At 39.1% G+C, this 14,351-nt stretch overlaps 1 protein-coding gene across 1 annotated transcript in view; it reads left to right on the forward strand.

The window, feature by feature from the left end:
- Positions 1 to 420: 420 nt before the first annotated feature.
- The window catches only part of HTR3B (5-hydroxytryptamine receptor 3B), a 39,598-nt gene continuing 25,667 nt past the window's right edge, over positions 421 to 14,351 (forward strand). The window contains 2 exon segments of the mRNA XM_036258197.1: positions 421 to 435; positions 437 to 601. Coding sequence (XP_036114090.1) covers positions 421 to 435; positions 437 to 601 — 180 coding nt within the window.

Here is a 14,351-nt window from a genome sequence, read left to right on the forward strand (position 1 = left end):
GGGTTTTCAATTTAACGGTTGAATTACAAATGGAAAATCAAAAGACAAATCCAAGGGGAAAGTTCAGTTTGGGCTAAGTGTATAGGAAGGTTTCTTTCATGTGGCAGGAGGTGTTACAGGACAAGGAAAGGATTCATCTTCAAGATGCATGATTGTTATGGAAATGACATTGTGGGTGCAGTTTGGCATCCTTAGAGATGGGGTGGACCTATTTATCTTGACAATGAGATTTCTCTATTGGGCACATAGGCTATCATCTTACTTACATCAGTTATTTAAAACTGCCAAAAAAAAAATCTACCAGCCGGCCGTGGATTTAAGCGTATCGGGTCAGCTGAAACTATATTCTGCAAGGAGCCACCGCGTCCGGAATAGTCTGAGATCTGAAGATGCCACGTGGCTCTTATTTTCATCTTCACGATGATAGTTTTCTTCTCCAGGAATGCTAGCCATAGATACAGCTCGCCCCAGGAACTCCACCCTGCATCATCTCACCAAGCATCTGTTACAGAAATATCACAAGGACGTGAGACCGGTTCACGACTGGTCAGAGGCCACCACCGTGTACCTGGGCGTCTTCGTCCGCGCTGTCCTGGCTGTGGTAAGGACCATCACCCTTGCCCTTCCCTGCTGCCCTTTGTGAAACCACCTGCTGTTTGCACAGGCGCTTAGGAGTGATTTTGTTCTTGAGGTTCTTGTTGAGACCGCAGGGCTTGTGCTAGGCTCATTTTACCTGTGAGCACGAGGTAGAATATTTATTAGGCAAATCATGCTTTCTAGTCCCCAGCTCACATTGTGAAGGGCAGATAGTCTAGTGTTTCACAGCATTAAGATGTTTCAAGAATTCCGGTCGTAGATCGGGTGCATATTTTACGAGTATTGCTGAAACAAAAAATGGTAATAGGCATTTTCTCCTATGGTTCACATTTCTTAGAGACAGTACATTGACAAAAATATCTGCCACTTATTGCTTGAAAATTTAAAAAGAGGAAAGAGTACTTTGGTATGAGTTTATAAGGGGCCTTATAGCTAAGGTTTTGCGGAGGGTGGTGGGTTTGTTTACTAAGGCATGTTTTTTTCCTACCATATCTGAAAAATGGGTTGTTGTATGAATTAAATGATAACAATTCATGTGAAGCCATTAGCAGAGGTCTTAGTAAGGCCTCAGGAAATGATGTCCCTGCTTTCTCTTTCCCCTTTTTCTTAATTACCAAGTGTTCAATTCCAATAGGCCCCAGACTTATTTTGATTTCTCTTATTTCAATTTATTTTTTCAATATAGTTGACATACAATGTTATATTAGTTTAAAGTACACAACACAGTGACTAGACGTTAGTGTGCCTTACAAAGTGATCCACCCTGATCAGTCTAGTGCCCAGCTGGCGCCTTACATTGATTTCTCTTATAAGCAGACTTTACTGAGCTTATTTTGTTAAAGTAGTTTAATGATTGTATTTCAATTTACTTCTCAAAACTACTTTTTAAAATTGAAGTATAAGATACATATATTGAAATGCCTAGATCTTAAATGTATAATTTGATGAAGTTTTTAATAACTGCGTGCATCCAAATAATCCATACCTATCAATGTATCAGACATTGTCATCACCCCAGAAAGATTCCCTTGTCCCCGAGCTCCCCCACAGTGGCTGTCCCCACCCCACCCCAGAGGCTCCGTGCAGATCTGAGGCTGGGAGACAAGAATAGCGTGGAGAGAGAGTGGTTTCTCTCCCAGAAAGATAATGCAAAAGCAGAGGAACCTCTTTTTCAAAAGCAAAAGGGCAAACCAGCCCAGGTCAGGGGCATGGACTTGCTGGCCCATGGCCAAAGAACCAAGATGAGGCTTGGACCTGTGAACCCTGGGGCAGGGGTGGGGGGCACCAACTAAGAAGGGCTCCTGGTGGCTAACTGGGCTCAAATTATTTTTTTCTTTATTGATTTTCAGGGAGAGAGGAAGGCAGAGGGAGAGAGAGATACAAACATCGATGGGAGAGAACATCAATTGGCCGCCTCCTGCATGCCCCCCGCTGGGGATCAGGCCCACAACCTGGGCATGTGCCCTGACCGGGAATCAAACTGACAACCTCTTGGTGCAGGGTCGACGCTCAACCACTGAGCCACACCAGCTGGGCCTTGTAGTTGTTTTTTTATTGTCTGCAGGTACAATCATGTCATCTGCAAATAGTTGTACTTCTTCCTTTCTAATCTGTATGCTTTTTAGTTTTTTCTTTCTTCTCTTACTGCATTGCTTAAGATCTCTCCTACTATGTTAATAGAAGTAGTGCTAGCAGACATTCCTTTGTTCTCGTTCTTAAAGGAAAATCTTTCCCATCGGTATGGTGCTAAGCTATCATGGTATTTTGAGTAGATGGCCTTTATCAGGTTGAGGATATTTTCTCCCATTTTTTGTATGCGGGGAACTTTTTAAAATTACAAATGCATGTTGAATTACATCATATATTTTTACTCTATTTGAATGATCATATGATTTTTTTCTATTATATTCAGTTAGTAGAGTAAATTGTTTTAATTGATTTTCAAATGTTAAACTATCTGTGCATTCTTAGGATAAACTTTACTTTCTCTTGATATAGTATCCGTTTTATATACTTCTGGATTTGAATTCTTACTTAATACAGATTGCATCTATGTTAATGGGAGAATTGGGCTATAGTTTTCACTTCTTGTAATGGATGTCTGGTTTTGGTATCAGGGTTATATTGGCCTTATAAAACTAGCTGAAAAGTGTCCCTCAGTTTTCTGAAGGTGTTGTGGAACATGAATATTTTCCTTCCTTAACGTCTGATAGAATACACCATTAAAACCATCTTGGACTGGAGTTTGTTTTTGTGTGTGGGAAGGTATTTAAATGTGAATTCAGTTTCATTAACATATATAAGAATGTTCAATTTTTTTTTTTTTTTTATCCTCACCCGAGGACACTTCTTGCATTTGTCTTCAGATAGAGCAGGAGAGAGAGAGGGAGGAAGAGAGAGAGAGAAACATCGATGTGAGAGAGACACACATCGACTGGTCGCCACCCACACGCCCCCAACCGGGGCAGAGCACAAACTGCAACCGAGGTAGGTGCCGTTAGTGGGAACCGAACCGGGGTGTCTCTGGTCCACGGGCTGACGCTCTAACCTCTGAGCCAAACCGGTCAGGGCAGAATGTTCAAATTTTTATTTCTTCTTGTTTCAGCTTTGGTATTTTGTATTTTTTAAGGAATTTGTCTTTTATCCAAGTTGTCAAATTTATTTGTTTATAATATTGCTTTTTTAAAATTAATTTTAGAGAGAGGGAAAGAGGGAGACAGAGAAAATAAATAAATAAAACATTGATGTGAGAGAAAAACATTGATCAGTTGCCTTGCTTTCTACAAGCACCCTACCTGGGGGTCAAACCCCTAACACTCCAACCCAGGTATGTGCCCTTACTGGGAATCTAACTGCCACCTCTGGTGTATGGGATGATGTTCCAGCTAACTGAGCTACACTGGCCAGGGCTATAATTCTTTTTCTCTTTTACTGTCCATAGGTTATCTAGTCTTTTACATTTCTCATATCAGTAAGTTGTGTTTCCTCTTATTTTCCCTTGGCCTATATTGCCAAAAGTTTATTCATTTTCTTTGTTTAAAAAAAAACCACACAAATATTGGTTTTGAGTTTTCTCTATTGTTTGTTCTTTCATTGCTATCTGCTCATATATTTGTTTTTATTTTGCATTTAATTTTTCTTCTTTATCTAGCTGTTTTTAAAGTGGAAACTTACATTATTGATTTCAATCCTTTTTATTTTCTAATTTTAGCATGTAAAGTTATAAATTTCCCCCAAGCACTGCTTTTACTGCATCTTACAAAATTTTGAAACATTTTTAAATTGAGGTATAAATTACACACAATGAAACTCATCTTTCTTAAGCAAATCTCTTCCTTCTATCCTCAGTCCCTGAGAATGACTGAGCTTATTTTTCTTGGTATAGTTTTGCCTTTCCAGAAGACCATGTAAATGAAATAATATGGTATTTTGCCCTCTATTTTTGGCTTTTTTCACTTAGCATAATGCTGTTGAGAGTTGTCTATGTTGTGTTGTTTTACATGTGGGCTGTTTCCAATGTGTGTCTATTATGAATATAGTCACTATAAACATTTTCATATGTTTTCACTTCTCTTGGATAAATACTTAAGTGTGGGATTGCTGATTTCTATGCTAAGTCTATGTTTAACTTTATAAAGTTAACTATATTCCAAAGTGACTACATCATTTTGCATCCCACCAGCAATGTATTAGAGTTTCAGTTCCTCCATGTGATGACCAGCGCTTGACATTGTAAATCTTTTAAAACTTGAACCATTCTAGTAGATTTGTGGTGGTGGCTCACTGTGGTTTTTAACTTTCATTTTACTGCAGACTAATTATATCGAACATCTTTTTGTGAGCTCATTTGCCAATTGTGTGTCTTTTTGGGTAAAGTATTTGTTAAAATCTTTTACCCATTTAAAAAAAAATAGGATTGTTTATTATCTTATTGAGTTGCAAGAGTTGTTTTATATACTTTGGGTCTATTTCTGGACTGTATTCTGTTCAGCTGTTCAGTATGTTCTGACACCAGCACAGTCTCAATTACTGCAGCAGTATAGGAGTCTTGAAGGCAGACCGTGTGTCTGCCAGTCTTGTTCTTCTGTTTCAAAATATTTTGACTCTTCTGGAGCCTTTTTCTTTCCATATAAACTTTAGACTCAATTAATCAATTTCTAGTAGAAAAAAAAACCTGATGGAATTTCTACTGGGATTGCATTATATCTACAGATCATGTGTTCTTGGTTAGCATCCTTTTATCATTATGAAAAGCCCCTCTTCATCGTTGGCAGTATTCTTTTTTCTTGCAGTTTTTCTTATGCTAACTTTTGCATGATACATACATATATATATATAGCCCTTCGTTTATTTTCAATCATTCTGTAATGTACTTGAAGTCATTTCTTGAAGACAGCATGTAGTGGGTCTTGATTTTCCCCCCAACTTTTTATTTTGACATAATTACAAATTGACAAGAAGTTGTAAATACATTTACAAGGAGGTTCTGTGCACACTTCATCCAATGTCTCCCAATAGTAACGTGTTGCATTAATATAGTACAGTGTCAATACTAAAAAATAACATTTGTGCAATCCACAGAGCTCATTCAGTTTTCTCCAGTTTACATGTATTCAGATTTGTATGTGTGCTTCTATGTAATTTTATCATGCATGTAGCTCTGTGTAACTGCCACCACCACGCCAAGTCATGAGTCACACCACAGGGCTCCCTGGTCCTGCCCTTTCCCGCCAGCCCCTTCTGCTCCCAGCCCCCAGCTACTGGCCACCAGTCAGTCTATGCTCCGTCTCTACAGCTGTATTTTCAAGACTTTTATATAAATGGAACCATACAGTACGTAACCTTTGAGACTGAGTTTTTTCACTCAGTATAGTTCCCTTCCTGTTCTTCGAAGCTGTGTGGGTATCAATAGCTCATTCCCTTTGGTTGCTAAGCAGTAGTCCAGGGCATTGCTTTTTAAACCGGCCAGTCTATGCGTTTTTATTGAAGTGTTTCGTCCATTCACCAATACCGTCTTGTTGTTTGTTTGCCAGTTGTCCGATCTGTTTCGTTTTGTTTTGTGTTCTTCTTCTCCTCTTATCCTACCCAACTTTTGGTAAATTAAATTTTTTAAATATTTGATTTTAGTTCTTCTATTGGCCTTTTAGCATCCTTCTTTATATATTTTTTTCTATGTTGTTTTAGGAGTTTCTTATTCATTATTAACTTAATATAATGTACTTAGAATTAATGTTATTACCCTTCACATAAAATGAACAAATCTTACAGCAATAAAATTCCATGTACTTGCTCCCCATTATGTACTACTTTTGTCCTCAGTTTCATATGTACATACACACTACACCTACAATACAATGTTATTTTAATGTACCTATATTAAATTAAGTTAAAATAACAATAATTTGTCTAATTTCTTTTAATGGAAGTATTTTTCTTTAAATTTTATTTTTCAATTACAGTTTATATTCAGTATTATTCTGTATTATTTTTAGGGGTAAGAGCATAATGGTTAGACAAGCATATACCTTTCAAAGTGGCCCCCCAATATTTCAAGTATCCACCTGACATCAAACATAGTTATTACAATATTAATGACTGTATTCCCTATGCTGTACTTTACATCCCTGTGATTATTCCCTAACTACCAATCTGTACTTCTTTTTTTTAAAAAAATCTTCACCTGAGGATGTTTTTCCATTTATCTTCAGACAGAGTGGGAGGGAGAAAGAGAAAGAAAGAGAAACACTGATATGAGAGAGACACATTGATTAGTTGCCTCCCACATGACCCTGACCAGGGCTGGGGGCCAAACCAGAACCGAGGTACATGCCCTTGACCAGAATCAGACCTAAGACTCTTTGGGCTGCGGGCCGACACTGCAACTGCTGAGCCGAACGGGCCCAGGCCCAATCTGTACTTCTTAATCCCTTCGCCTTTCTCACCCAGTCCCCCAACAGCCTGGCTCCCCTCAGGCAACTATCAGTCTGTTCATTGTATTAATGAGTCTGTTTCTGTTTTATTTGTTAATTTATTTTGCTCTTTAGGTCCCACATATAAGTGAAATTATATGGTATTAGTCGCTCTCTGTCCAACTTATTTCACTTAGCATAATACCCTCTAGGACAGTGGTTCTCAACCTTCCTAATGCCGAGACCCTTTAATACAGTTTCTCACGTTGTGGTGAACCCCAACCATAAAATTATTTTTGTTGCTACTTCATAACTATAATTTTGCTACTGTTATGAATCATAATGTAAATATCTCATATGCAGGATGTATTTTTATTGCTACAAATTGAACAGAATTAAAACATAGTGATTAATCACAAAAACAATATGTAATTATATATTGTGAAATACTTATTTCTAATTATAAATAAATGAAATTTTGTCTTGAAGCATGATATAGTATGGGAAACAGTCTTAATATAACAACAGTAAACTACATTGCTACATTCTGTGACAGTGTGGGTAAAAAGCCAACGTCAGTGCAAAGGTTGAGATTGCTTCTTTCTCACAACATCAGAAATTCTTGGGCCAGTCTTTGCAAGAGCACAACGAAGATCATCTTCCACAACAAGTCTACTTCTGTATTTAGACTTGATAACCAACAAGCTGGAAAACCCTGTTTCACAAAGATATGTTGTTGGAAATGGAAGAAGAAGGCACAACACAGTCTCAGACAGAAGAGGATATGACTGCAAACACTTGATCCAGAATTTTGTAACTGGCGTTGTAGAGAAATCAGTTCTCACTGCATCGCTGTTAATAAGTTCAATGAACTCCTCTTGTGCTGTCTCAGGAACTTCTTCAACTCTGACCGTGAATGGGATTCTGGCAAGGGCAAATGGGGTGTCAGGTAGATTTGAAAAGTATGATGAAAATTTGTCTGCAAGCATGTGCAAGTGTCCTTTCACAGAAATTATCATTGTAATCCTTTTGTCTGGTTCAATGTCATGTTCCTCAAAGAAAGCAGACAAGGTAGGCAACATGTACATTTTATTTGCATTCAACTTTTTTTGCCAAAGCTGAAGTTTCATTTGGAATGATCAGATCTTTTCAGACAAATCGAGGCATGTTGCATTTGGTCCTTGCAGTGATAAATTTAACTCATTCAAGATGGCAAAGATGTCAACCAAGTAAGCTTTTGGAAGTGGAGCAGTTCACTTTTATTGCTGAAAAGTGCTTCGAACTGTGCACAGTTACTTTCTCATTAAAAAACGTTTTAAGTTCATCACAAAGCTCAAAAACACGTTTAAAATTTTTTCTGTTGACAACCATCTCACTTCAGTGTGAAATAGCAGAGCATTGCTCAGTACATCCAACTTGCACAGTTGTGAGAACAGTTGACTGTTTAAAGTGCTTGCCTTTACAAAATTGACAGAAGTTACAATGCTTTTCATTACTTCTTGTAACTCTTGTGGCAGCGTCTTCATTGCTAATATTTGCTGATGACTCATACAGTGAGTTCGGACAACTTCTGGTGACTCATTCAGTACCAAGCATTGAAATCCAGATCGACATCCTAGCATAGCTGGAGCACCATCTGTGCAAACACCACAAACCTTTTCCCAAGAGATCGTATGCTCTTTCAGAAATGAACCAACTGTGTCAAATACATCACGTGCAGTAGTTGTTGTTTCAAGGTTTGCAAAAAAGAAACTCATCTTTAAAGTCGCCATCATTAATATACATCATGTAAACCAGTAACTGTGTGAACAGTTTGCGACATCTGTAGATTTATCAAACTGGATGCTAAATATTGGAAGTGGAGCAGATTTACTATCCTGGATTACCTGATCAAGAATATCAGCAGACATGTCATCTATTCCTCTGTGGACAGTGTCGTTAGATAAGAAAATTTTGCAACAAATTCATCTCTGATCATAACTTGAACAATGTCTTTGGCCACTGGCAACAGCATTGGTGTGAGGTTTCATAACTCTGGTGATTGTGTCACCAAATATGAAGCTTCAACGGCTGCTACATTTTGTTTGTGGTACTTGCCACCAGTCTCAAGTCTGGCTTTCTGGAGTCCATCAGCTTGGCTTCTAAAATAGTTGGTATCCTTGCCGGCAAAGCTCAGATGCTTGCTATGAAAATGGTGTTTTAGTTTGTTCAGCTTCATAGATTCGGCTGATGGAACTTCACAACAAATAACACATTGCAGTTTTTCAATTCTTGCTGTAATTATTGAGATAAAAACATACTGTAAAAAATTCTCACTATATTTTCTTTTCTAAATGTTCTTCTCTACAGGATCCATTTTCATGGGATGGTTTGCTAATGAAAATAATATATAACAATAGCTTTATTAATACAAAAGATGATACGTGGCATAGTTTAGTCAATACAGTTCATTAAAGTTTCCTGTGATTTACCATTCTGTGTTGTTGTTGTTTTTTACATACCTGTTACTATCACAAGAAGGCAGTATTCACATCAACCACAGCTGAATATAAAAAGACCAATCAGCATCCAGATTAAGTTCAGATGGTACAGATTTTTTTTTTTTTTTGGCAGTAGTTGATGATTTTACATTTACCCAGTAATTATAATTCATGAAGTGTGGTTTTACCTCCAATACAGCTGCTTTCAACACTGTAGCTGTTTTTAACAGAGTAGCTGCTTTCTACACAGTAGCTGCTCTCTACACATGTATGACTGGTCTGCATAAGTATATTATGGCGCCAACCCTGTCACATACACCTGTATTTGTACGAGGTGTATGTGTATGTGGTTGGTGCAATGATGTCATCACGCCGGGTACTAGTTTGTGGGCGTATCTGTATGTGGGCGCATCTGCATGTGGGCAGACCTGCCTGGAGACGGATAGCGCAGTGGTGTCTCAGTTCCTAAGACCATTGGAAATACCCCTGTGAAAGGGTCATTCGACCCCCAAAGGGGTCACGACCCACAGGTTGAGAACTGCTGCTCTAGGTCACCCACTGGTCTGTTGCTGGGCACTTGGGATGCTTCCATATCTTGGCTATTGTAAATAACACTGCAGTGAACCCAGGAGTGCATATATTCTTTCAAGTTAGTGTTTGGGATTTCTTTGAATAAATACCCAGAAGTGGAATCACTGGGTCATAAGGCAGTTCCATTTTTAATTTTTTGAGGAACCAATGGAGGTGTTTTTTATTTTAATATCTGACTGCTGTACTATGAATCATAGACTCTGATTTTCTAATTGAGAATTAGACATTGCAGTTGATAAAAATAATTTGAAACTAAAAAAAAAGGAAAAGCCCTGGCCAGTTTGGCTCAGCGGTTAGAGCGTCGGCCTGCGGTCCGGAGAGACCCGGGTTCGGTTCCCGCTAAGGGCACGTACTTCGGTCCCCGGCCCTGGTTGGGTCGTGCGGGTGGCAGCCACTCGATGTGTCCCTTCACGTCGATGTTTCTCTCTCTCTCCCTTCCTCTCTCTCCCTCCCACTCTATCTGTACAAAAAATGGAAAAATATCCTCGGGTGAGGATAAAAAAAAAAAAAAAAACTTTCAAAAAAAAAATAAATAAAATAAAATAATTTGAAACTAAAAGTGTAATTGATTATGTTATACTAGGGTTTAAATGATCACTTTTTGTCTCATGCAAGTTATTTTAGAATATTTTCCTCCAGCTTAGATAAACCCCTAATCATTTCTTTGTAAACAGGAAAGTTTAAATAAAAATTTTAAAAATCCTCCTGTTAGCAACCAACTTCACTTTTCCTAGGTTTATTTTCTCACTCACACTAGTAAAGTACTAGATCTAAGATTCTAGAAAACGTTTCATTAAATGCCAGGAAATATATCTTTACCCTCTTGAGAAATATTAGTCCTTGCTACTTAGTTGCCAGTGGGTTGTTATCAGACATTGTACAATGAGAAAAGCATGACTTGAATCAAGGTGCATGATATGAGCCATGTCATGTGAAGCGAAGTAGAGGAATAATCAGCCCGAGCAGGGATGAAAACTCCCTTCTACTCTCTCCTCATCATTCCACCTTCCAACGGCAAACTGATTGATACAAAGGAAAACTGCTCAGCCTTTCCTTTAGCGGCTTTTGGAGATAAATATAGAAAAGGAGTAAAAATTTTTATATTAATATTTTCCCTTAGAACAACTATATCAGATTGGAAACTTTTATCTAATTCTTGCTTCCTATCTTCATAAAAAAGATCAACTCTGATTTCTAACGGTAATTAGGAGAATACCATTATTTTTTTCAAAGATGTGTTTTTCTCTACTGTTATAGAATATACTATAATTTTTACTAGAATATGTTAGACATGTCATTTTATTGGCTATGGCAAACTCTCCTTAAGAAAGCTGCAAATTTTGCATTCCTCTGTTTTCATCCTCATCGGCTGTCTGAGCCATGCTTCTGCACGTGCTCAGAACCACCCTGCGACCGAGCCCCGTTTCCTGTGTGTGTGCCAGTCACTCTGCTATTTTCTCACTGAGTCCTTCCTTCTCATTCTCCATCTGCGGAATATTCTAGTCCTTTGAGTCTCAGCTCCTGGTGTCATTTCCCCTCGCTGCTCCACGCTGACACCAATGCCTTCTTTCTTTAAATCCACTGAAGTCTGTGTATTTTTTTTAGTGCATATAGTTCTTTGTTAAAATGTCACATACCCTAATTTAAGCTACTTGAGGGAAGGACTTTCTCACTCATTTTGCAATGTGCAACACAGTATATCTTACTTCCGAGAGAGTGGATAGGTATTTGCCTAGCAGAGTAATTAATTAAAATATATAACTATGAATTCTAGGATGGTCTTCATGAGTGATTTAGTCTAATATGTTTTCACGACGTTCAGGTGGGCTAAATGTAAAGTTCATTGCAGACGCAAGGCCAGTTTTGAAGGACTTGGTCAGATCGCACAGATTCTGCTCAGACAAGGACACTCCCCGTGCGAACAGGCAAATTGTCACCTGCGCCTGTGGACAGCCGGGCAGCTTGTGTCGGAGTGAAGGGCTGCATCCCAGCTTCCTCACTGCATTTCGCTCTCATGCTCGTGTTTGCCTCTGGTTTTGTTTATATAAAAGACGACAGTCTTGTTGTAGAATTTCTGGGTATGATGAGTCCCTTAGGGAAATCTGATTACAGAGATAATCTACTCAACAGTAAAAAGTTTCCATTTGTTTCTATTGAGTTTTGTCGGTTCGCAATCCCAGACTCCTTTGCCTTTCAGCACTTTGCTAGGGCCTCCCAGCCAGACGCGCGGGCATCTGTTTCCATAGGCTTCGGAACTGGGGACGATAAATAAGAACGTGCGGGAATTATCTGTATATTTGCTAACCACCAATTTAGATCTAAATAGGCTCCCTCTGTTAGGAAGACTAATGAATTCCAATTCTCTGAAATATCCTTTGCTTTTAACAAGCAAGATGGAAGGTATCTAAAGAAAAAACGAGAGGCAGAGAGACAGAGGGAAAAGCTGTGAATAACGCCACTAGAGAACCAATTATGTGCGCCAGCTGGCACTGAGACACTTGTTTCCGTGGACAAAAAAAGATTTTCGTTTCAGCCTCAAACTCCTTTCTGACACTGTGTTCTTTCGGGCTGACGAATCCTCCCAGACACCCCCATCAGATGTTAGCGAAGGAATGCTGAACACTATTATTACATAAAATATGACAAAGAAATGGGCAAGAAGAGGAAAATCAGCTTCCACGTGGTGCTTCATAAGATTAACTGAATAACAATAGAGTGAAAATAGGCATGGAAACATGGGGACCTCTCCCAGCCACATGACTGAGTCAAGGAGACACATCATGACTTGGCATGACAGTGCGGAAGAAGCCGGTGCAGGCACCTCCTAGCTGGAGTGTGTTTGTGGTGAAGGAGCAGTTACCAGCTGCATTTCCCAGCGTCATGAGCTGCATGTGGACTTGTTCGATCCCTATGAGTGGGGAACCCTCCTTGATTGCCACTAAGCCTGGAACTGAGCCTTTTGTGCTTTTGTGGGTGAGCCCTGACTTACTTCAGGATCTCTGCTGGTGTGACTTGGAAGGACGTGGTGTCATCTGGCTTGTGCAGTCCGCGGAGGTCTTGTTTCCCCCTGCCAGGCCCCCTGCACCGCTGATCTTGGCTGGGCGTCTCCTCTGTTTCTCCTCCAGGCTGTTCCTTGTGGAAATACTTGTGAATTCAGTCTTTTCACTTTGTGTACTACTCTGAAACCTGCTTTTCCCCAAGTATCTATTTGAAGTCCAAAAACTCTGTGGAACGAGTTCACGCAGACCAGCCCCCGGGAGCCCGTGGCCCAGGTCACTCCATACCTGCCCACTCGCTCCTCTCCTTTCTCACGGTGCCTAGAAAGGCTTGTTTATTAGCCGATTGCTTTCTTGACTGCAAAAAGGGGAGACTGTAATCTAGAAAGGTCATTGTTTCTCTTTCAAATGATGCCATCGTGTGTTGGTCTGTATAGCCTGTGTACCGCACTGTCCCATGTGTACCACCCAAACGTACAAAATGTCAGTGGTATCTCCTCTCTCCCACTCAGCCTGGATGGAAGAGAGTGCGGTCTTGGCCCTGTGCACAAAAATTATACATTTTTGATGTGGTTGGACAATTAATTTAATACACCTTGTTCTGAGAGGAAAATAGGGTTGTCATTCGCTTTCAAGGCATCAACTCCCAAACTCTATATTGTACTAAATATCACACCAGTACAAAGGTTATCTGAATGACTCCTCTGCTCTGAACCTCAGTCACGAGGGGAGATGTGTTACACATCTTATGTGACATCTTCATCTTGAGTTTTCTGTGTCTCGTTTTCTTCCTCTAAGAATGCCATTTTTATTCATGGAAAGGAATGGGAACTGGTTCAAGGTGATTTCATTGTTAGCTTTTATCAGCCTTCTTACTTATACATTTCCCGAAAATGTCTTCAAAATGGTTTTCTTTCTCATTATTAATACGATTTTAAAGTAGCAGCTTAGCAATTTAGTGGTTTTTAATATATTCAAAGTTGTACAACCATCATTACTATTTTCAGAATATTCCATCACTTCCGAAAGAACTGCCATGCCCTTAGCACTCACACCCACCCCGCCCCACCCCCACCAGCCCTGGGTAAACACTGCTCTACTTTGCTTATCTTAGGCATTTCATATAAAAGGAATCATACAATCACTGGTCTTTTATGACTGACTTTTTCACTTAGCATGTCTTTTTTTTATTTTTATTTTTTACTTAAAATATATTTTTTCAATTACAGTTAACATACAATATTATATTAGTTTCAGATGTACAACCCAGTGGCTAGACGTTATATAACTTACTAAGTTATCACCCTGATAAATATAGTACCCATCTGGCACCATGCATAGTTATTACAATATTATTGACTATAATCCCTATGATGTACTTTACATCCCTGTGACTATTCTGTAACTTCCAATTTGTATTTCTTTTTTTTTTAAATCTTTATTGTTGAATGTATTACAGATGTTCCTCATTTTTCCCCCATTGACCCCCTCCTCCCCACTCCCGCCCCCCTCCCGCCTTTTCCCACACTATTGTCTGTGTCCATTGGTTATGCATATAAGTTCTTTGGTTTATTTCTTCCCACACCCCCAACCCCTTTCCCTTTGAGGTTTGTCAGTCTAGCAATGAATTTGTACTTCTTAATCCCCTCACCTTTTTTACCCATTCCCCCAAATCCCCTCCCATCTGGCAACCAACAAAATGTTCTCTGTATCTATGAGAATGTTTCTGTTCTGCCTGTTCATTTTGTTTGTAGATTCCATTATCGATAGATATGTAT

The sequence above is a fragment of the Molossus molossus genome, unplaced genomic scaffold, assembly GCF_014108415.1.
Source record: "Molossus molossus isolate mMolMol1 unplaced genomic scaffold, mMolMol1.p scaffold_m16_p_13, whole genome shotgun sequence".
Taxonomy (NCBI): Eukaryota; Metazoa; Chordata; class Mammalia; order Chiroptera; family Molossidae; genus Molossus; species Molossus molossus.